Below are 23,145 nucleotides of genomic sequence, written 5' to 3'. Positions count from 1 at the left end.
TCAAGATTTCTTTTTTCCAAGGCTTAATAAATTGAGATATATAAGTGTATACAGGAAGAGTTTTGATTTTTCATGCAGTTAATACAGAGTGAATAGGGAACATAAGCCAAATGCTTATACCACAGAATAAAATTCAGCATCTAAGCTTTACTCGTTTTTGTGAAATAGCTTTGTATGAGGATATGCAGTAAGTAAATGACTTACTTAGCAGTAAGTCTAATGACTTCACTAAGCATGTCACACTTCTTCATTATGATAACATTTTTAGCAAAATTAAACACTAATTGTTACAATCAAAATGTATTAATTTTACTTCTTCTGCTGGGCAGTAAAGAAATGTCATTACAACAGTGACTTAGTCACTGCAAAAGGTTTTCAGTAGATCCTGGCAAATAAACAAAATGCTAAAGCAGATATAAATAGTGAAGCTGATATGGAAAAGTACCTTTTTAAGAAACTGATGTTGTGCAAATGGTATTTTTATTAAGATAAATGTATTTTCTGTTAACTGCTAACAACACAGTCCCAGCAGTTTGGAGCTGAGTCTGCTTGCTCTACTTTGTTTTCATATGAAGTATTGAAGGGAAGAAAATACTATTCTGAGGAAAAAAATGTGATTGATTTTTGTTTTGACTGAGGTGTCTTTTGAAATGATGAGTCATTTCAAATCTCTGATTCTGGTCAGTTGATTATGAAATGTGTTTTTGTTTTTCTCCCTAGTCATGTTCACTGTCCTCTAAAAATGAGATTCCTTCAGTGTCCCCCAGACCTAACTGGCAATGCGAGCTACGTTGATGAAGCAGATGTGTTTTACTCTAACCCACTTGGCTGGCTGAATAAGGAGTTTTACAATGACACATTATTACCCAGTCACTTGATCCTCTTCAATGTGCTAGAACAGGTAAGGTAACTGCAAGATGAAACAAACTACTTCTAAGCATAAGTTACAAAATAAATTAGGGAAGAGTTATAGTTAAAATTTTTGAATTTGTTGTTCACAACTTTTTAAAACATAGCTTATATTAAAATTGACCCCCTCTAGCCCATAATAAGATTATTGATATCACTCCACTGCTATATATTTAGTGTTCATGTATGCCCTCTCCTCTGTGCAAATTCTACAGGCCACAAAGTAATGTTAAAACAAATGTGCCATCTGTTCCCAGAAACTGCACTTATAAGTAAGCAACAATGAAAACTAAAAACACCTGCAGTCACAGTACCTTTTAACCCCTCAAATCTTTAATGAAGTCCATGAACTCAAACAATGGTGGCTGGTGAATATCTGCTCCAGACAGGATCAGTGCTTCTTTTTCTAGCAGGCTTTCCTAAAATAAAGGATAAAGCTTCCCAGGGACAGTTGAACTGATGGTTGTCAAGAGACTTTGCAACACTATTCTATGCTCCCAGCTGTGTTTTGTTACTGTGGAAATTAATCTATGTTCATTTGCAGGAAATATCACCATTTCTAGCTTTAAGGGGCTATGAGAAAACAGCCACTGTCTTTCATACTCATGTACCTCAGGGACGAGTTGGAAGCCACATCGCCATCTACAGGAGAAAAACTGAAATGAATTATCCCTGAAGATCAGGCTAGAGCTCGGACCTAAGGAGATCAGTTTTGCACAGCAGTAGCAATGCTTACACCTCATTCTGCAGAAAGGAGAAAGCACTGAGTCTGAAACTGGGGAAGCCAATGGGAAGTCCCATGAGGCAGCCAGTGGCTGCCTGCAAACCCATAAACCTCCTCCTGAAGGCAGCTTCAGTAGCAGTGGGGCAGGGTGGGGCTGCTGACCTACCTTACAACACTAGAAATCATTGGGAAGACCAAAATTACCATATGAATACTTAAGCAATAAAGTACAGACAAGACTGGACCGTTTTTATAGAACTGTACAGCTATGCTGAGTTTCTTTTATAATAAAAGACTTTTACCCACAATGTCTCTTTTATTTTTCTTCTACAATATGCAGATATGCAAGACATTTCAAGTGTTTAAATCAGCACGCTGATTAGAATGCAGCACAGCAAATTCTTCACAATTCAACAGGCTCTTGAACCCCCCCAAAGACAGGAAGCAAATATAAGGTTACAAAACACTAACAAATACATTACCACAATGTTGATCTAGTTTTTGAAGGATGAGATGAAGTTAGTATATTAAACATTGGAGTTAGTAGTTGGTACATTATGCATGGCTCAAGCTTTAACTACACTAATGGAATGCAATTAAGCATTTTTTCATACACAGGTCATGGCATGCCTAGTTTCTGCAACAATATTGCTGGCACCCAAACTATCTTTACTTCCAAAGAACAGTTAAAGCAACGGTACAGAATATGCAAATCAGAAAGCCTGACTTCTGCCTGTTAACAAAAATGTGTAAAAATCAAATTATTCAGAAAAAAAAACCTTGCATTTTGCTGCTTTGTTGAAAAACAATTAGTTTCCAGAGAGCATGTGAATTTTAATCTTAATTTTTACAATAAATTACTCAATATTTTGGATCGAAGGGTAGTTGCCCCAATTCTATTTCAAGATTTGCCATGTGTCTTCCATTAGTGCGACCATGTTTATGCCATTTACCTTCTCTTTTATTACGGTGTTGGTACTTCTGAGCTTGTTTTTCATGTCTGGAATTTTCAGTTTGTGTAAAAGGTCTTTTAGGTCGACTGCAAGGAGTAAACAAAAGCTTATTACTACTAAAAGCATTTTGTAACACAATTACATTTTCAAGTATAGCTTTTAACATTCTGAGGTTCATTGAAAACAAAATTAGTAAGTAGTCCTTTAGCTTGTAAGAAAAATGGGGGAGGCATTTCTTTGTTTAAATCATCAATAAGATGGTATATCTAAAAGAAATGCTTTCTAAAAATAAAAATGCAGCTGGTATCACAAGCTTCTGTATAACAGTATCAGTAAAAGAATTTGGAATTGTTTTTCTGCAAACTGAAATTCTCACAAATTAGGTATTTAATTTAAAAATAAAGTTCATTTGATAATAAATTGGGAAGATGGGACAATAAATAAAATCATAAACTTATGTGTTTGCTAAAACCACATTAACTGGGTAGCTGATAAGAGGACTATCACCCTCATGGTTCACCTTTCAATAGGAGAAAATGCTACATTACATAATACTTAGTAACCCCAAAGTAGTTAATAGTTCAGACTTCCAGCTGCAGTAAAGTATATGAAATGATAAACAATACCAGTGTAAATTTGTAAAGCCCTGAGAACACCTTTAGATCCAGGAAAGGAATGTAGGAAATAATTGACACCAAGGGCCATTGTGAGCAAGTCTGAACAAAACTTGGGGTCAGGATCTGAACTAAAGCCTGCTGTGTGATGAGCTCTGCTCTGGGCATACAGACTAACCCAGTATTACACTAATCTACAGGACAATAGTGAAATGTATCTGCCAGAACAGGACTTAGACACACCTTAAATACACTCAGAAACCTCATTCAGCAAAGGACAAAAAAGAAGCCCCAGTTAATGCTCCAAGACAGTTCCTCATTCCATCAGATGGGCAATCAGAGCTGTTTGGTCTAAAGAAATCCTACTGGCAGTTACAGTTTTCTAAAGAACCCAGCAGAAACATCAGATTGTGCTATGCACACACACAAAATTTATATAAATATTCCACAGATCCACTTTATATAACACAATCTAATATTTCCACTAAGTCCTTCAGAAACTTCTAGCATATGTTTGTGTGTATATGTATACACACACATATATACACATAGCTGCTCAAAGACCATCCATTACAGCAAGGACATTGGTTGTCTTTACAAAGAACACTTTGTGTTATCAAGTACAGGAAACATGGAAACAAACCTGGGTCCATACTGGGGTGAATTATCATAATGGAAGTAGTATCTGTAGACGTATTTGTCCAAATCCTCAAAAACCTTCTCATTATTACTTTGGTATTCCTTCATATCTTCCAGGTAATCCTTGACATCATTAACAAAATCAGTGAACAGCATCTGGTCATGTATAAACAATCCATTATGAAAAAACTTATTGATGAAATTTTCTAGTTCTCTCCAGTGATGAAAGTTATGTACAACTTGCTGCAAATACTTTCTCATTAGCCGATTAAATTCATCCACCCTGATGGGATCTGAAACTCTGTTAAAGAGACTAAGGAATTCTTGATGAGCACATTCAAAAATACCAGAGCAGCCCTTTAGGGCAAACTGATGTTTTCTATTACACAAATGATCATTGAGACATTTCTGGGAATCTGAATCTTTTTCAAATGCTGTAAAATGATGTTTCCTTCCATTTCTGGATTCTTTGGGCATGTGAGGTCCCCTGTAATGCATGTGCTTCAGATTCTCGTAGGAGTTATGGTCTCGGTAAAAAGTTCGAGCTTTCTTGTTTGCCTCGTATCTTCTATCGCTTGATGACTTCTCTTTTTCATCAAAGATGTTTTTTGTGGTATCTTTGAAGTGTCTGAATGTAGACTTTACAGAATCAGAGAATTTTTTCAAGTTTTCTTTCACTGCTTCTTTAGCCTGCTTAATCTTTTCTTTATGGTGTCTTACAAACTCTTTTGTGGAATTTTTCATAGCATCAAAAGTTTCTTTAACTGAGCCAAAAAATGTCTCCTTTGATTTCTTTCTACTCTTACTTTGCCCTTTAGCACCTTTCTTTTGTCCACTTTCATTAATTTCTTGTTTTTCAGATTGGTCTTTTGCTTCAACATACAGCTTCTCCCATAAGTCAGAGCGTTGTTGCTCAAAATTCAGCTTTTTTTCTAGTTCTGCCAGTCTTCCTCGCAGAGTTTCTATTTCTTGATTTTCTCTTAATGTCTCATCATCATCACCAGCAGCACTGTCAGGTGTTTGACGAGAACTTAACTGTTCTAGTTCTTTTTTCAGAGCTTCTGTAACATGACGTTCTTTGTCCAGTTCTCGCCTTAGCATCTGTGCCTCTGCAAAGAGTGTCTCCTTTTGCCTGAGAAAATTGCTGTTCCTTTGCTTTTCCTCTTCCAAATGCTCCCTTAGTTTCTGATTTTCTATTACAATAGATTCAGTGCTACTACCTTTATCTTCTAAGTTTCTAATTTGTTGTCTTAGCTTCCTTAATTCTTCCTGAAGTGAGGCCAAAGCTTTTTCTTCTTTCTCTAGAGATTCTCTTAGGTGCTGATTTTCTGCAGCAAGACTTTTTTTTTGAGAATCAAAGGATTTCTTCTCCACATCAGTAAAGGTCAAACATGAGGCAAGATCTCCCTTGAGTGACTAAAAAAAAAAACCAAGCAGAAATACTACAATGAGAATTGTTACAATTTTAGCTAGAAAGATGAAAAACCAAGGTAGCCCAAACAGAGCTTACTTGTCATTTTGGATGCAATGAAACACACATAGCAAGATGCAAAAATAGAGCTGGTTTGTTTATCTCAGTTGGGTTTGTTTATCACACACTTTCTTGGCAACAAAGACCACATGAGAAACTCTCCCAGCAAGCCAGAGGTCATCACCCCTCACTTGTATTGGTTTAACTAGCTAATGAATAGTCAGTTGGGTACATGAACTCTAACATCTTAAAAGGAAATCAAAATGTGCATCTTTGCTGTTGATTTATGTTCAGTAAACTGGATTTACAGATTACCAAAAAAAAAAAAAAAATAGCAGAAGCAAAGGCATTTAGCTGTTGGGGCAGAAATTCACAAACTGATTTTGAACCAAATCTGAAAACACCTGTTTGTGTAACTATATACTAACACACAAGGAGCTCCCCAGTCTGCTAGCATCATTGGCAAGCTCTAGAACATACTGAATTATGTACAAATGCTGCTAACAGACACATAAAAGAAAACCTAAAAAAAAAAATCCCACTCCCTAATATTTTCACTGGATAATGCAACAGTAAAAAACCAGAAGTATGGCTTAAGTATTCAAAAAATTAAGAACTATTGATAATTTAGAAAGCAAATCACAAAACCTGTAGGTTCAACATGTTTTTACAAGCATTTTCTACTTCAGCTGTCCTCATTAATAACAACCTGGCACTGTATCACAGGGAAACAGTCTCTGTGTCCAGATAACTCCTAGACTACAGACTAGAAGACATAAAACTACAGACTACAAACATAAACCTCTGTATGTTTAAACATATTCCCAGAGCAAATTCAATCAACATAAACATTTATCAAGAATTCAGGGGAAGATTCTCTGAAAGAACTTACTAAAGACAAAAATGTAATGGATTTGTGTGAGAAATTCATTTCTCTTTGAGCAAAATACACACACAACAAAAGAATTATGCAATGATTTCCAGCTAAGCTCACACCTACCCCCACTTTGTGGTGCACTTGATCTCCTTGCTCTTGTTGGCACTGGTAAAGGTCATCTTTCAGATCTTTTAATTCACGTGTCTTTGTCACCAGCTGCTGCCGTTTCTGGACCTGCACTGTACCTACAAAGATAAAAACATTTATTTTGATAGACTGACTTAGAGTAAGCAGTTAGAGGAACAGAGGAACCTAAACACATCTTCAATTCTCTCTGCAAATTGAACAGCATTCTTACCTTGCCATTTCAGCCCTGTCCTTACCAGGAACTGTTCAGCTGTAGCAAAACTGTTTCTTTCAATGATAAACCATTTCTCAAACCCAAAAATTTGCTTCTACGCTGTTTTTTCATTAATAACAAATAAAGGAATCTTGGAACACTAGATAGAAATAAGTTAGATCCAAACCAACAAGTTATGCAGGAAAGAATACTTGTGACTTCTCTGTAAGATTTTTAGTAACTCTGTAGTTTATGCAAGTAAACCAGGATAAAAGGGACACTATTGGTCCATGCATTATCCACTTCAGAACTACGACCTTGACTGTTAATTGAATTACAGGAATAAGAGGGTATTAGCAGAGTGTTTAAATTTTCATGCAGAAATACAATTACTACACACTGCTCACAAAGCAGCAAGTATTGCAGGCCCTGTCTTGTCCTTATCCATAAGCAAAGGCTGCAGAGTAAGCATGTGTCCTGTTTTTCAATTGTTAGACAAAGGCTGAGACAACCTGGTTTTCAGAAAAAGTGTCTTTGCTGTACTAACCACCACAATCTTTTTGTCAAGAACAGCTTCTTGACTGGTACTTCCTCACCTAACACATCTTCTCTAAATCCTAACATTGATGTATTTTTATATATTTGCTTTTAAGATTCTCTTGAATTTACTCTAGAGAAGAAGGCAACAGTGATTTTTAGGTATTTCTTTCAAAACCATTGCACCATACTCAGAGCTCTATTTCTGTATTTGAAGGCAGAGGGAGACGTATTGTTAAACAGAAGAAATATTCTAAGTACACCTACACTGATGAATATTTTGTGCTCTCTTATCTTTATGTATTGTCAAGTGTGACCTTAAAAGAAGACTGTTATATTAAACCAAGCTGAACTGTAATAGCTCAATTCAGCTAAGCAAATCACTTTTACAGCAATGATTTTAAGTCTTCAGAGTCCTGCTAAACACTTCTTGAGAGCACAGAACCTTTCATAAATGAATTCAAGTACACTGACAGCAAATTTGGGTTTAATATTTTTCTTTTATAGATACTTTTGAGGAAGTCCATCAATCCTAACAATCTAAAGCCTGCATCTGAAAAAAATCATCATTTAGCATAAAGGGTTTATGTTGGGTAGAACCTGAATTACAGAAAAACACTTAAAGCTCTCTTTCTCTCCTTATCAAAAATCCTAATTTAAGTACAGTAAGTAAAAATGACATTTAGCAACACTAAAAATTAACATATTGAGGTGCCATTCCTCAGTAATTGGTTTGTGTTTCCAGCTGGTATTCTAAGTCACAGTATCCTTTAGATTCTTTAAGTAAGCAATCCAAATCCCTAGCATTATAGCTATAGTCCCCCTTGCAGTTTCTAATTAAAGAAAAAAATTAAATATCTGAATGTCCACAAGGAGACATTTTTCTGGAAAGGACCTTCTACCTGATTTAAGCTTCACCTGTTACCAGAAATGTTTGCCTTCTTTCAGTTCTCCTTCCTAGAGCATCATAAAACCAGTTAACTCAGCTTAATACTGATTAGGATACACTTGGTGATTAAAATCTGTTACTTAATCTAAATAATCTAATCTAGATGCTTTCTACACCTCTGAATGTCTTAAGGGGGTCCTAGAGCTCTAGCTCAAAGGAAAACACTATCCTGATATTGACCCAAAAAAAGGAAAGTAATTTTATAAAAAGTTACACTTTCCAATCCTTTTACATGACAATTAGCCTAACATTAGAAGAGTGCTGTGGGAAACATTCATTCCAAGCTGAAACACAAAATTACAAAGTAATCCTTTGGGGAAATAGATTTTCCTGGAAAGTTTGTGTTGGAAAAAAAAACCCCAAACCTAAAAACAGGAAGATAGAAGCAGAACTTCACTTCCTTTCTAGTGGTAGAAAGATAAATTATCACATAACCATGAAGAACTTTCACCTGAAGAAGCAAAAACTGAAGCCACACAGAGTTGTCTTCCTTCTGCTGAAAAATGCTGCCATCACTGTCATCAATGATGACAATCTTTATTTAGAAGTATAGATTAAATGAATGAACAAGTGAATTCCTTAAAAAATGCATTATCCCACATTCAAAGGGTATTTTTTTATCCACATATCTCCAAGTTCTTTAAAAAGATAGTGTTTATCATTAACACCAAACTAAACACAGTGAAGTGATTACCAACTGAAATCTCCTGTTCCCCCACAAGCACTGTCACAGACTGGTGTGGTCACTGTGCTCCTCTATGCCTCTAGCATGCCAATGCTCATCCAACAGTTTTCACACCAGTTACTACTACATAAATTGTGCTGGTATAATTGGATTAGTTGTTCCTACAATCCCACATGCATCAGCAATTCCTGAAACTTGATTAATTATTTTCACAATGTAAGTATGCATACATACATGGATGTGTGTGTACAGATACACACACATGGTTTAAAAAGTAAATCTGAGTGCAAGCACAGCATCCACAGTATGTCACTCAAGGCTCTTACCTTCAGGTTTACCTAAAAATAAAAAAAATTGGGATCAAGTGAAAATTAATATGAATCTCAAAACAAGTGCCAAGATTGAAATCCCTAACAATTAGTCAACACCAAATCCAAAGAGAACGATATCCCCCATCTCCAACTGAATCACATGTCTTTTTAGAAAGGCATATTTTCATATAAAACTAGAGCTACTCAGGAAAAATCCCTATTTACCCCATGACTGTACAAAGTAGTGTATTTTACATACAGTTGCACTGCTGAAGGACCTCCCTGTATTACCACTACAGCTGCCATTGCTCCCTCTCATCTTTAGGTCAAGGTTGTTAGCAGAGAACAAGAGAAAACATCGAAGTCACAACAAAACAGCATTTGGTACACGAGATGTGGACTCTGTGTGCCTTGCTCTCCCTGAACTCACCGTAGAAGTGTCCGAAGCCCATGCTGATGGCGATCACCAGCGCCAGGATGATGCACCTGTTGAGGCCGCTGCCGAACTGGCGCTGCTGCTGCTCGTCCCGGGGCGGCTCCGCCTCGGGCTCCGCCGGGGCCGCCTCCTCGGGCTCGGAGCCCGACACCCCGCGCTTCCGCGGGCGCCGCTTGCGCACGGCCGGGCTGCTCTGGCTGCTGGTTTCATCGCTGCTGGACTCCTCGGGGCTGGCCTGGGATGAGAAAACTGAAAAGCAACATACAGCGGTGGTTAAAATGCATTGAGGTCTGTGGACTATCAGGATCCACAATATTTACGTAAAATAGATTTGGTGTTTGAGAACATTAACAAAACAAAATTAAAATTCTAATGATATGGTTTGTGCTGGAAATTATGCAAGGAATGTGTGCTCTTCAAAGTTAAAAATTAATTTTTTAAAACTAAATGATAGACAATCAAGAAATCATCACTAAAAAGCTGTATGACATTTCCCCATACCTTACCATTCACTCAATACAAAGTGCTTCAGTCAACCCTGCCTCCTAAAGCATCTACATGTACTGCCCCTGCAAATTCTTGTGAAGTAGAACGACAAAGAACTCAGTTTTCCCTCTTGCAGCCATTAAAACTGAAATACTTAATAATGAAAGAGCAATATAAAGGCTTGCTAAAAGAAGGCCTCCTAGAAGACAGACATAGTTTTGTTACATACCCTCAAAAAATTTCATTCTGTGATCTGCATGCAACTGCAGAAAAAATTCCATTACAGTTCCATTAACACAGCTATTAAAAATATTCAAAATCAAGATATATATTTATTTAAATATGCAATTTTGTTTACTTTTAATATCTACCATATACTACCTGTTAACATCTTTACCCACCTTTCAAAAAAGCCACTTTCAACCATTACTGCACAGGAAAAAATCCACTCTAGTGCTTTTCTGTTTGCTCTTTCCCAACACTCTTCTGACTGAGGTTTTGGTAAATTGGACAAGATTTGCAATAAGAACAAATTCTAACCTTAAAAAAATACCTTTTATAGATTTTTTTGCAAAATTGTATTTATTATACCATTTGTATGTTCATGTTCTAATGGCTCAAAAGCCACATATTCTAACCAGGACAATAACAACAGAGCTGTAATTGCTTGTTGCCATTTGTACAAATGTTTGCTGCATATACTGTAAATAGATTTATATAATCCAGTATATAAGTAATTATTATTTAATCTCCCTCCTTTAAAAGTGTAAATTTCAAGTGCAAGGTAAATCTCAAGAGGAAGCAGTAGTAGGGTGGAAAACTAGCTTTCAAGTATCTACATTCTGTACCTAATTCACATCTGGAATAATTTTAATGGGATCAGTGAAGTCTCTAGACATGACAAAGTGTTCCTGTTTGGACACTAATTTTGCTGCTCACAGTCACACAATGCTAATGCCCCTCCTAAAATATGGTTGTTCATTCTCTTATCAGACATCATTACTCAGAATGGAAAAATACAAATATAGAAAGGCTGTCCTTGAACAGTTCATAACTGAAAAATCATTTGTTTGAGCAAAGCCATGCACACATCACTGAACACACAAGAATGCCAAGCAGTGCTAGCTATTATCTATAAAATGCACTACCACTTAAGATTTTCACTTAAAATAAATTACAACTTGACAGAGGTGATTGCACCAAGCCCAGAAAAGATTATCAATTAGTATCTGGAACATTTCTAATTTCTAAGTCCATGGACAAGCAACATGACAGATTGTGAAAAACAACTTCCTCCCTTAATAAAAATCTCCATTTTAGTAAATCAGTCAAACCAGACTTAAACAGTGACTTTGACATGCAGACACTCAAATGAATTTCTGTTGCTTAGTAGAGAAGAACACCATTTTAGACACAGTCATTTAAGCAGATGCATACTTCCCAATCCTGGAAAACAAAGACAAAATTCAGAATGCATTCCTAGAATGCAGAGGTCAGCCATTATAGAGAAATATAGAGGACAAACTTAGTAAGAGGTGTTTTTCTTGCTCATCTGTGGGGTTTTTTAGGGTTTTTCAACAATCAAAGAATCTTACACACATGGAATACAAAAGTGGTTAAGGAGTAAGAGCTGCTTCTAGCCAAATGGGAAAATTCTTTGATACACACTGGACAGCAAAGAATAGGAAAGGAGGAAAAAAAAGACAATCAGAAAGAAAAATGCTGTAAGATACTTAAAGCCATTCATAAGCACTTACAGTCAAGTTGTCAACAGCAATTATACTTTCAGGCAAGAATGACACTGCCTTACAGCTGCTGTAAGAATTTAGTACAAAGCTGTGCTCTAGCAGTACCAGGATGGAAAGGACTACAAAGGAAACCAAGTGTGACCACAATAGCAACCCAAAATCCTAGTTTCTACTGTGATTTTGAAGTGTCAGATCTATACAAGCAATCAGATTAAGTCAGTTGATATTTCTGCACAGATACAGCTCAGGTACAGTTCCCAGTAGCATATGGGTACTTCTGCTGGCTGAACTTCATTCATGAAGCAATATTAAAACATTTCTGTTTGCATGATGAAGACAACCTAAACAGTTTGCAGAAAGAAGTGGCAGAAAATCCTTGTAGAATGCTTTACTATCTACATTAGGAAGAAGCTGAGGCTCATTCTTTTCCAACACAAAAGAACACTCAGGAAGTGGATGGCAAAGATTTCTGTTGCCACTTTTTTTCACCTCTAAAACTTCAGTGTTTAAAATACTTGCAAAAGTACTCCTGACATTTCTGCAATACTTGGTCAGTTGAATGTCCAACACTAAAGGTCAGGATGAAATCAGCTTATGTTAGAAGGAAGGCTTGGAATCCAACAAGAACTATCCATTGAAACAATCAAGCACACACATTCAAATGTATTACAAACCTTACTGATGTCTGCTCCAAACCTACATGCAAGGTTAACATCTTTTTAAAGAAGTACATAAGACACAAATACATAAGCCAAGTTCTTCAGTGAGGATTGGCTTTCAGCATCTGTCTATAATATGACTGACAAGATCAAGTCAGGTTGCTATCAAAAATCGTAAGAACACTCCATGCAAGCCTTAAGCAATCAGCTTTGCACAAGCTGATCAAATGTAATCACACCACCTTGAAAAGGAAGACTGCGAGATACATGCTCTTTCACCTCATTTCCCCATCCCCTTACACAATCAGGAATCTTCCACAGCTTCTCCAGCCAACTGACTTTTGTGTACAAAAACACAGGGGGAAAAAAAAAAAGACACTTTTAGAACTCATCCCTAAAAGAGAAAAGTCAACTAAATCTTAATTTTAAAATTAAGTCAGATTCCCCAGAAGACTTAAAGAAGGTGACAGCTTTGTTACAAATCTTCACTGATTATAATTAGATGCTAAGCTGGCACTTTCTGTTTCCAGTGGATACTATGCAGATACATGAATGTTTAATGATGCTGTATCCTACTCTAAGATAAAACAGTATTTTAGGTAAAATCCTGCTTGTATAATAAACTTAATTTGAAAGATAAAAATCAGCAATACAAAGGTGTCAGAGAGAATAAAAAGAACAGAAGAGATTACAAACAAGCAGTCAAAAAGAATTATAGAGGAAGACTAAAGAACTAGGGAACAGCAACAAAACAAGAAGTTTTTGGTTTGGATTCGTTGGGGTTTTGTTTGTGGTTCTTTATTGGACAAATATTTATCCCCTTCCTCCCGATTATAATGCACTGTTTATTTCAGTGAAGCACTGGGAGTATCTTATAATATATAAATACACTACATAGCTATGAGGGTGGTACAAAGTTTTTGTAGTCATACTGCTTAGTCCTCATGGCACCAAAAATCCTCTCCCACTTGTTAGTCCTTTATGCCAACTCTATATAAAGCCCAAAATATTGCCAAGAGAAAACCTACAATTATTCTATGAGTTAAAACTAATTTTAATTCTCCAAGATATGCTACAAATCAATTTTCCATTTAAAACAGTGAACACTTCATGAAAGAGATTGTTTTCAATTAAAAAATTGCAGACATACATTTAGACAAAATTGTAGAGGGTACTAGAGTTAAGAAAAACTCTAATACATGGATATGTACTCAACAAAACCATTATTTTTTTCCTCTCTCCATAAAAAGAGAGCTCCCTAACCAAAGATTAGTTTGGGTTTTTTCCCTGGTGACGTTTTTGCACAGTTGCTTAGGATTGTATTGCTCTTACCAGTTTCTACATGGGAAAATGCATATTGACTGCTAGAGGAGGAACCCATGTTAAAATCCTCTGAACTCTGAGCTTCTTCACCATCAGCTGGAGCTTCCTCCTGACTCTGAGTTTCTTCTGGTTTTGGAGCTTCAAGTGTAACAATGTCAGAATCATCACTAATAGTTCCAACACAGGACCCATCATCAGGAACTTTTTCTTTATTTCCCTAGGGAAAGGGACAGTATGAGAATTATTCAGATACAAAAAACATGAAGTAATTAAAACAAACAAAGAACTAAAAATTGTTGGAACTTCAAGAAAGGAAAAATTTGAGTCTTTATTTTAATGCCTTCAAAACATTGTCAATTTCTTGCCATTGACAGATGGGGCTTAGAGAAGCTTCTAAATAATGTAGTCTGTTAATGTAATTTACCTCTGGAACTGTCTGAGTTTCCTCAAATTCAGATAGAGTATTATCTACTGCTGGGATCTCTTCATCATTGCTGCACTGAGCTATATGAATAAAAACAGGAAATAAACAAGCAAACAAACATGGGATTAAAAGCAGCAACCACGAATTATGCCCACACTCATATAGTGCTAAAATTCTGTGTCATAATGTCATTATTTTAGGAGTACAAGCATTGATGGCTCCTTCCAAAGTATCTTATTTGATCTATGACATTACTAGGGAATACTTCTTTTATCAATAACACTTCTTAAAATTATCTTCCAGCAACACCAGTGCACACTATTCTATAACACATCTAAAGTATGGACAAAAGGAACATTCTACTAATTTCACATTTCAGGAAACTTCAAATCTCCGGAAAAAATACTTTTATAAAGTCAATGATTGAATATTTTCCATAACACAGGTGAAGCAAATACCCTGCAGATGTCCACAAAGCACATAAAAATCTATTGAAAATGCTAATTTTGTGCCAATGCAACAACAAATATTGTTGCATTGTTGTCAAAAATTTCATGAACCTGCTTCTCTTTTAATATGTTACCTTGCACATCAATTGCCTGCTCCTCTTCCTGCAAGGAAACATATTCTTCTGAAACAAACTCATGGTTGTCATTTGTGCTTCCATTTTCCGAGGTCACTGTCTCTATGTCAGAACCCTGAAGGTGAAAAGTTTAAATGGACTTTACAGTTACTGGGGTTTCCAATAGTGAAGTAGGAAGAAAGGGTTACAAATAAAACAGAATATTAGCAATAGAAACAGGAACAGAAAAACTAAGCCTTTAAAACTGAAGACAACTTTGAGCAAAGAAAGCAAATGAAATACCAACTAATTAACTAGAGTGAAACAAGTGTTAGTGTGTAATACTCAAGAGCAAGGTTAAGAAAAGTTAGACAAGGACAATTCTAAAGGGGAAAAATGACAGCAATTGAGGCATTAATTAACAACTCCACTGAGTATTTTAAAGAACTATTTTTATTGTCTTTATTAAATCTGTTTATTAAATGGAATTTAGAGAAACAGAGGAGGTTTTGAATATGGGATCTAATTCTTGCTCCCAGGTCCATCTATTGTATGCAAACACACACACCCTCCCAAAAATAGAACTTTCAAGCATATCAACATGAGCTCCAATAAATACTACTACTAGGAAAAACTATGTATAACTTCACTCCATCTCAACTCCCGTGAGAAATTTTGAAAGGCTGCGTATATAGTACATCTCTGACACCTCAAAACCAAATATTTATACAAACTCTAGACTGGATTTCTGTCTTTCATCCAGAAAGGAGCCTTCATTACAAGTCAGATGCCAGGCAGCAACAACACTAGAGCACAACAGGAACTGCAAATAAACAACATCAGGAGACTGCACGGTACTAAAGTCAAGCAAAATGCTTGACGATTCCAAATATTTAATCTTTATATTGTAATTGTGGTTTAAAAATACTGATGAGACACCAGTAAGGCTATTAGCAAACTACAAACATGCAAAACATAACTGAAAAAACACTAAGTCACTCTGATCCATAAATAAGTTGAGCTGTTTTTGTAAACAGAGATAGCTATTTTTGCAACAGCAGGTGTGAAATTACAGTAGCAGCAATACTTCCAGATCAGTTTCCCTGGATGTCTCATTTCAGGACTCAAGCAAACATGGATGCTTTTGTTTTTAGGGAGACTGCACTTCAGGAAGATTAGAAACCTCAAAAAGAATTGCATAAGATACATTCTATAATCATGTTACAAAGTTATGTTTCTTTTTAAAAGGCTGCAAGAATTAACTGCTTTGGTAAACTCTTAAACACTGTGTATCTTTTTTCTTTTTTTAAACACTTTGTATCTTTTTTCCTTTTGGCTAGGTAAGTATCACAAGTTTGATTTGATGTGCTTTGCAGAAATTCACCTCTCATTTACAAGTAATTTACTATAATCTGAGTGAAATCTCAGGAAAGAAAATACGAAGCTATTTGGGGGTTTTGGGTTGGTTGGGTTTTATAGATAGATACACAGGTTTATTATGTGACAATTTTCTCTGGTGTGATAGAACCACTACTTTCATTTCTTAAATTGTGAATAAGAACAACAACATTTCAGTTTGCCCAGGCTCGTCAAGAAGAAAAACATCAGGAATATTGCTTAAGACAGATTACAATTTTAGCTAAAAACCCAAGATAATGGGCTAGCTGAGCACGTGGTAAAACACCCAGGTGGGAATGCATGAACTCTCTGATCCACTTCATTGGATGCTGGACCTTCATCACCCTTCCATCTCAGCAATAGCAAAGAGGTCAAGAAAAGATATTGTCACCTCCCTACCCTCCTACACAAAATTAGCAAGCCCTGTCTTAGGAGCAGTCCAGCACTGCTACTCTGTCCAAAGCCCACACTCAGTGCAGCACACACAGCTGCCAGCTCCCTGCAGCTACAGGCTGGACAAGAGCCACTTCCTGCCCCTCAACTCACTGCAAAACGTGTCCACAAACAGATTCCACCGTGTCATCATCAACACAGGTCACAACAGCATGGGAGAAAATCATGCCTCAGTACTCCAGATTTGTCTAACCCACAGTTCTGCCCCTGTCCTAAATATCCAAATCAATTCACTGCAGCATACAGAAGTCCACATCCCCCCTCCATGGGTAGGAGCTGTGTGAAGGGTACCTGGCCATCCCACCCATTCTGCTTTCTTTATGCTCAGATTCAAAGCTGTCCTACCAGAAGAATGCTAATAATGGCAGCTCTCAAACACCATTGCTGGCCCATTTTTATTTCACTGAATCAGAGATGAATAACTGGGAACTCAAAATCTCCATGTCACAGAAATCTGTTCTGCTTTGACTAGACAAAGCCCAGCCATTCTACAATCTTGTGTTATGTTAACTTATTTAGACAGCATAATTCATTTGCAGTTACAGTGTAAAATAACCATCCCAAGAATGAAAATAAGTCTGCACTTCACAGCTGAATAACTCAACTGCTGAACTCAACCTCTAAATCCTTCTACTTTTATCTGAACTCTGTGAGCCCAGCAGCCTGTTACACTCTTGTAGCCCACTTGGCCTTGAGGAATGGAGTGCATGAGTTTTCTGTTTCTTTTGGTGACAAGATTCCCAACCTGTCATCCAGCCCAAAACAAGGAAAAGAAGTTTTAGCCATCTCTTAAATACCACTTTGCTGCCAACAGAAATGAAAGCATGGCCCAATATTTATAAACTTCAAACTGTATCACTTGTGACACAGAACTGTCAAAACATGAGTGCAATCACAGGTTTGTAATAGCTTGGTTCCAAGTTACCCATTTTCATTATAATCTGCAAAACAGGAGAGTGTGCAATGAAGAACAGATGAACACCATGCATGATCTTCAGCCATTTTTTCCTACTTTCCTCCTCTCAATGAAACAGCCCAAGCACTGGTCCTTGAATTCTTTTCTGGGACAGGCAACAAGAAGATGCAGGCAATACCTAAGTGTCATTTCATTCCAGAAAAACTGTCAACCCATCTGTCCTGAGGATTCTGGCTCAACGGCCTCCTCAGTTTACAAGGCAATGCTAAATACATAAGAATCAAACCAAACAAGCAAACCAACCCACCCATCCTATACTCACACATCAGCCACGATCTGCAGAGATACAGAAATCCTCAGGACTAAAGGAGGAAAGGATACTGGATACCCACACTACCAGGAAGGGCTTCTAAGGGATTCTGAGCAACCCAGGCCTGCCTTGTCCACTGTGGGAAGGGAAGATAAAACACTCTTCTTGTCTACATTCATGTGTCTGCACCTGAGCAGGTGTTGAAGGAACCGTGTCAACCAGCGCAGCCAGTGCAGTCATTTGATCAAACCTAAGGGCTGACCTTGCCATAAGACTCCTGCTCCCCAGACTCCACTGACAGCACTGATTTCATCCACACAATGCAAACTTTGAAACCAACAGCAGATCCAGACACCTGTCCCATGACAGTGGTGGAATATACACAATTTTCTGTAAGGAGACTCTGTAAGGACAGAGGGCTGTTCCTGAACAGCCACTGCTGAAATTAGGATCAGATACCTTAGTGGTAGAAAAAACTTGGGGAAATCATGGAATCATGCCCTTCTGCACAAGATATTTTTCCTGCCCAGTATTCCCAAATTTCTTTGTTCTGGTGAGGGTACAGATTTATCAGGAGAAGAAGAAATATATTAGCAAAACCAGACAAGTTACATAGAATGCTGTTTTAAGGCAGGGTGGAACAGAAGAATGCATGCCACTAAAATTCTACCAGCTCTTCAAAGTAAAACCTTTGCAGAAAAAAAGGTTATTTTAAATATGAAAATTTGTATCAACTATAGTAAAAGTACACATTTTTTTAAAACAGTAGTTTCATTATTTACTTCTAAATTGCTCTTCTATATTCTTTGGTATGCAAGATCCACACAAAACAAGAATTACTAAGCTGAAATAGTATTTACTGCTTATAGATAGCCTTAAATGACAGAACTGCACCACTGTGAAACTGGGTACCTCGTGATTGATGACAGTCCAGCCGCAAGACGAATCACTGTCACTGGAATTTTCAGACATTTTCAAAGCACACTGCAGATAAAAGTAGACTCTTTTAATATGCAAGACACACAATTTTACTGCTCTATTGAAAAATAAACAGAAGAATGGAAATCATGATGTTACAGAAGAATATACTAACACACAAATTGTTATTCCGGAATCAAGGAAAAAACCAAAATAAAAGTTGAGAAAGAAAATATATTCTTTTGTGCTTATTTCCAACTATCTTCTTTATACTTGGAGTAAATATACCTAGCTTTGCTAGGCACATACTTATTTCAGCCAGCCAAAAAGCTCTTAGACTAGACACACGCACACAAAGCTAGTCAATAAATTAATAATTCAAGTTAAACAATGATGCTATAGACAAATTTTAAAACATGAAATAATTTCTGCTTTGTTACATGCACAGAAACTACAGTTTACTCAAGAAAAACACTGTGAGGGTTTTTTTGAGAAGAAACAGATTAGGATCTTTTAGAACTCATTTTCTTCAACACTGGGCAAAATCAATGCTTCCTGTTTCTTTCACTCCTTTAAAGTACTCTCAAATACACCGATTCTGAGAAAAATTGAGAGTACCTGGCAACTACAAAAACAGAATGAAAATAACCCAAAGTATAATTTTTTAAAATAGTATTACTAGATGACTGGCAGCCACTTTCAGAAGAGAACTGTCCAGCTGCAGCTGCCTGTATATCTTTCCTCCTTTTTACAGGAATTTACCAGGAATACAGCGTATTCATTAACAACATATTCAGATCAATTTTTCAAGTCCTTAACTAGCAAAAGACTTTATAAAGAAGTTTAAAACATTCTTTGTTCCTTGAGAAAAAAATATATTGAGTTGTTATATAAAAATTACTATGGATTCATCTTGGTGGGAAAAATATTCCCAAAACTGAACAATTTCTAATCAATTGCCTTTTATATTATGCATCAACATAATAAAACAGCCAATGAAATCATGGTTCAATAAAGCTTTTATCACAGAATTTCAGACACCTGCTTTATTTCCCACTCTGAGTTAATTCCAGTAAGAACACAGAGGACAGCATCTGTGTTTAAATTTATTTGCTCTCTACTTTATTATCAATCCTGCCTTCACTCCTGGTTTCTCAACACAGAAATTATACATAAAACTTTGAATGAGAACATCTAAGTACATCAGTGTGGCTAGAAATTGGCACAACAAAATATAAAACCTCCAATTCAATTTAGGTTTCTCTCAAAACACAGTAAACATGTGTCTCATATCTCTGCATTATGGTAGTTACTGCATGTTTTTCTAAGATAAAACTGGTTCCTCATCAACTTCTACCAATATATTTACAGTTCCTCTGTAAAAAAAGGCAATGCTGACAATCACAACAATAGTTTAAGCACAAATATTCACTAACAATCAACTTAGGTATGAAACTTACAGAGAAACTGAATATCTGTTGTTTTATAAAGCCCTACTTTAAATATGGTTGTCATTTTCCTGTAGATATTTTTCTTCCTTCATTAGTGCTTTTCCTGGAATCTCAACCAGGGTATGTCAGGTTGGGAGGGGGTGGGAATACATCTATTTTGGTTTGAGTTGTTTGGGTTTTTTAAATCACACTGTATAAAAGGATCAATTTTTTTTTTAAATCGTGATTTATTTTTAAATCATACTTCTTCAGTCATCAAAATAACAAATGCCCAAATGGCAAAGATGAAGTTCTGGAGTTGACATGTGACAACGACATCTGCTTGCTGTCATTAATTACTCTAAATTTGACTGGGCATCCAGCAGCAGCATTCCTTTCACAGGAAGGGAACTCCCAGCACCAGACCCATCACCTGGCAGAAATATCACTGGCTGCCTTGCAAAATCTGAAGTGAATTCTTAAAAGACAACCTTAGGACACCAGTACAGTTTGATTCCAGTGCATCTACAGATTTTAAAATCCCAAATTGTCCCAGCAGACTCTGCGCTGGACATTGCAACATCTCTCTTCCTCCAGCTAACTCAGCATTTCACCCCGGGCCTGGACAACATGACAGAGACACCATCCTGCTCTCCCTCTCCAGACACAAACACACTGACAGGTAACTGTAGAAACCCAAAGGTATCTTCTGTTCTCTACATACAACCATGGCTTTGGGCTCCACATAAACACCTGTCTTCCCATCCCAAACAAAAGTTTCAGGACCTCCCTGGGTACTGACATAGTCAAAATATATTAAATAAACAAAGAGATAAACAAGAAAACAATCATTTCCTATTGCTCACTTGTCTTGATAAATGGCCTTGCGTTAGAAGTTATTTATTTGTATTCAACCAGAACACTACACTAATAGTGCATATTTACCTGCACACAGGTGACAAACCACCACAATAGAAAATACTTTAATATTATATTTTAATTAATATTTTAAATATTATTTTTAAATATTAAGAAAAATAATGGACCTATAAAAAATAATAATCAGAAGAACACTAAGGTTTATGGTTAGAACTCCTAAATTTAGCCAAATTGCAATAGATTGACAGCTTGGCATCAGACTGAAGGGCAGCTCTAGGGTAAATGTATTCCTACAGGTACATTCAGCAAACAAACACATGTAAAACAGTTACCAAAATTAAAGCACTTTATTACTCAGATCTAAAAGATCTAAAAGACCTACAAGCTTTAATAAAAAAATTACCTAGGTACAGTATTCCTAAACTTCAATCATCAGCTAAACAGCTTATTTCTGTAACAGATTAATAAAATGCAATAATCATAACTAAATCCAAGGTCAAATTCAATCCCTTAAGTACATTGAAAACCAGAAGACTAATTTGAACCCAATGGCTAAACTGACTAACTCACACAATCTCCTCCAGTTTGATTCTCCAGCAAATGACAAAGACCCACTAAGAACCAATATGCTTCTCCAACCAGCCTAAAGGGGCTGGAAATGCTGCTACTGTCTTCCTGAATGCAACTTTTTTAAAAAGGTAGATTTTAGCAGGAATTAAAAAGACATAAAGCCTTCAACCTTCCTAATGAATCCAGATGACACTAATGGGTTCTAGGCCAGGAACAGCAGGGATAACTGAAGGATACGCTAGGGTGTTACAGGTCTCCTGTATGTCAGGCCAAGCAGAAGGAAAGACTGGGGAAAAAACCCAACCAAAGCCAATGCCGTGGTGCCCTGGTTTTGGATGCTCACTACGTATTTTCATTGCCACTTTTGGCATCACCTTCTTAATTTCTGTCTGGACAAATTAAATATCCATTATGCTCAGAGTGCAATTTGGATGTATTTGGGAAAGGGAGGCAGGAACTCAGAAGCATTAACTATTTTCCTATCCTTAGTGAAATGTAAACCAGAAGCATAAGGTGGAAAAGCTTACAACCATATGTACTGTTGATAACACAATACCAAGTTATCCCAGATATATATATATATATATATATATATAAATAAATCTGAGATACCACATCCTATTTATCTACCGTGAAGCAAGATAAATACCAGTCTTAAAGAGAAGGACCATTCCAGTCTAAATAAACCCTTAAGCTCAATCATCTAAAAAAAGGATTTCCTAGACTAAAAAAACAACATTCAATAAGCACGGACAAAGATGAGTAATGGGCACCAAGAGGAACATGAATGTGTTCTACAGAGTTTGCTGCGCTGTCATTCCAAGTAAAAACTCTCAGTTCTCTTCTACAGTCGATTCCTTGTTGCAAAACAAAAATAAAAACAGGTTCAGTGCTATTAAACTTCAGGGTTCTCATGGAAGTTTATTATTTCTACTAAGTAGTAATTTCTTCCCCTAAGTAACATTCTTCTCTTGGAATATATTTAGCAACTCATATTGAATACAGAATATTTCCTTGTTATGAAGGAAAGCCAGGCTCCCGCAAGGCTGGGCATTCCCTGTCAGTCCCTACCCCCTATACCGCGCAGGTGTTCCTGCAGCGCACCTGAACCAGAGCGCAGTTAAAGCGCCAGCACACTGTTTATGAAACAGAGCACCTTGCATCAGCCGGCGAGGCAGCGGCAGACGATGACAGAGAAGGAAGTTGGCAAACGCCAGCGCCCGGGGCCGGGGCAGGACCGGCGGTGACCGCCGCCCGAAGCCCGCTCGCCCCCCGAGCAGCGCCGCCGCCCCGCGCGGCCCCGCTCACCCGCTCCCCGCACCAGGAACGGCCGCCCGGCCCCGGCCCCGGCGCCCCGGGCTCTGCCCCGCTCCGGGCGGCCCCTCCCCGCGGCAGCCGCCGCGCCCCCCGGAGCTCCCCGCGGCCGGGCCGGGGCAGGGCGGCCGCCCCCGCGGGCCGGTCCCGCCGCCTACCTGAGCGCGGCCCTCGCGGGGCCCGGCACGGACGAGGGGCCGCGGCCGCAGCCGCCGGTGACGCCGTCACAAACAACCCGGCCCGCCCGGGCCGGCGCCTGCGCGCGGGGCGGCGCCCGCAGCACCCTGGCGAGCGTAGTCCGCGCCCCGCC

The 23,145-nt window shown here is 37.6% G+C and overlaps 2 protein-coding genes across 2 annotated transcripts in view; one reads left to right on the top strand and one right to left on the bottom strand.

The window, feature by feature from the left end:
• The window catches only part of PIGB (phosphatidylinositol glycan anchor biosynthesis class B), a 19,676-nt gene extending 17,735 nt beyond the window's left edge, over positions 1–1,941 (top strand). Inside the window, exons 14-15 of the mRNA XM_059858436.1 lie at positions 721–901; positions 1,454–1,941. Of these exons, the coding sequence (XP_059714419.1) occupies positions 721–901; positions 1,454–1,585 (313 nt within the window). The 3' untranslated portion in view covers positions 1,586–1,941. The remainder of the gene's footprint in view (positions 1–720; positions 902–1,453) is intronic.
• CCPG1 (cell cycle progression 1) lies at positions 1,930–23,145 on the bottom strand. Its single transcript, XM_059858305.1, has 9 exons — positions 22,994–23,145; positions 18,637–18,708; positions 14,669–14,783; positions 14,086–14,165; positions 13,671–13,878; positions 9,440–9,694; positions 6,311–6,432; positions 3,844–5,255; positions 1,930–2,672 (listed from the first exon to the last, which is right to left on the bottom strand). Exons 2-9 carry the CDS (start codon positions 18,694–18,696, stop codon positions 2,495–2,497), a joined length of 2,430 nt encoding a protein of 809 aa, XP_059714288.1. The 5' UTR covers positions 18,697–18,708; positions 22,994–23,145; the 3' UTR covers positions 1,930–2,494.

This window comes from Haemorhous mexicanus, chromosome 13 (assembly GCF_027477595.1).
Source record: "Haemorhous mexicanus isolate bHaeMex1 chromosome 13, bHaeMex1.pri, whole genome shotgun sequence".
Lineage (NCBI taxonomy): Eukaryota > Metazoa > Chordata > Aves > Passeriformes > Fringillidae > Haemorhous > Haemorhous mexicanus.
Note: the sequence above shows the minus strand (reverse complement) of the source record. Positions and strands in the feature narration are given on the sequence as shown.

Bases quoted from the DNA above. Each gene is read 5' to 3' on its own strand.
- CCPG1 (XM_059858305.1), bottom strand. From the start codon at position 18,696: ATGTCTGAAAATTCCAGTGACAGTGATTCGTCTTGCGGCTGGACTGTC. The intron at 14,166-14,668 runs GTAACATATTAA...TTATTCATATAG, and splicing joins GCAGGCAATTGATGTGCAAG to CTCAGTGCAGCAATGATGAA. The intron at 13,879-14,085 runs GTAAATTACATT...CCCTTTCCCTAG, and splicing joins AAACTCAGACAGTTCCAGAG to GGAAATAAAGAAAAAGTTCC.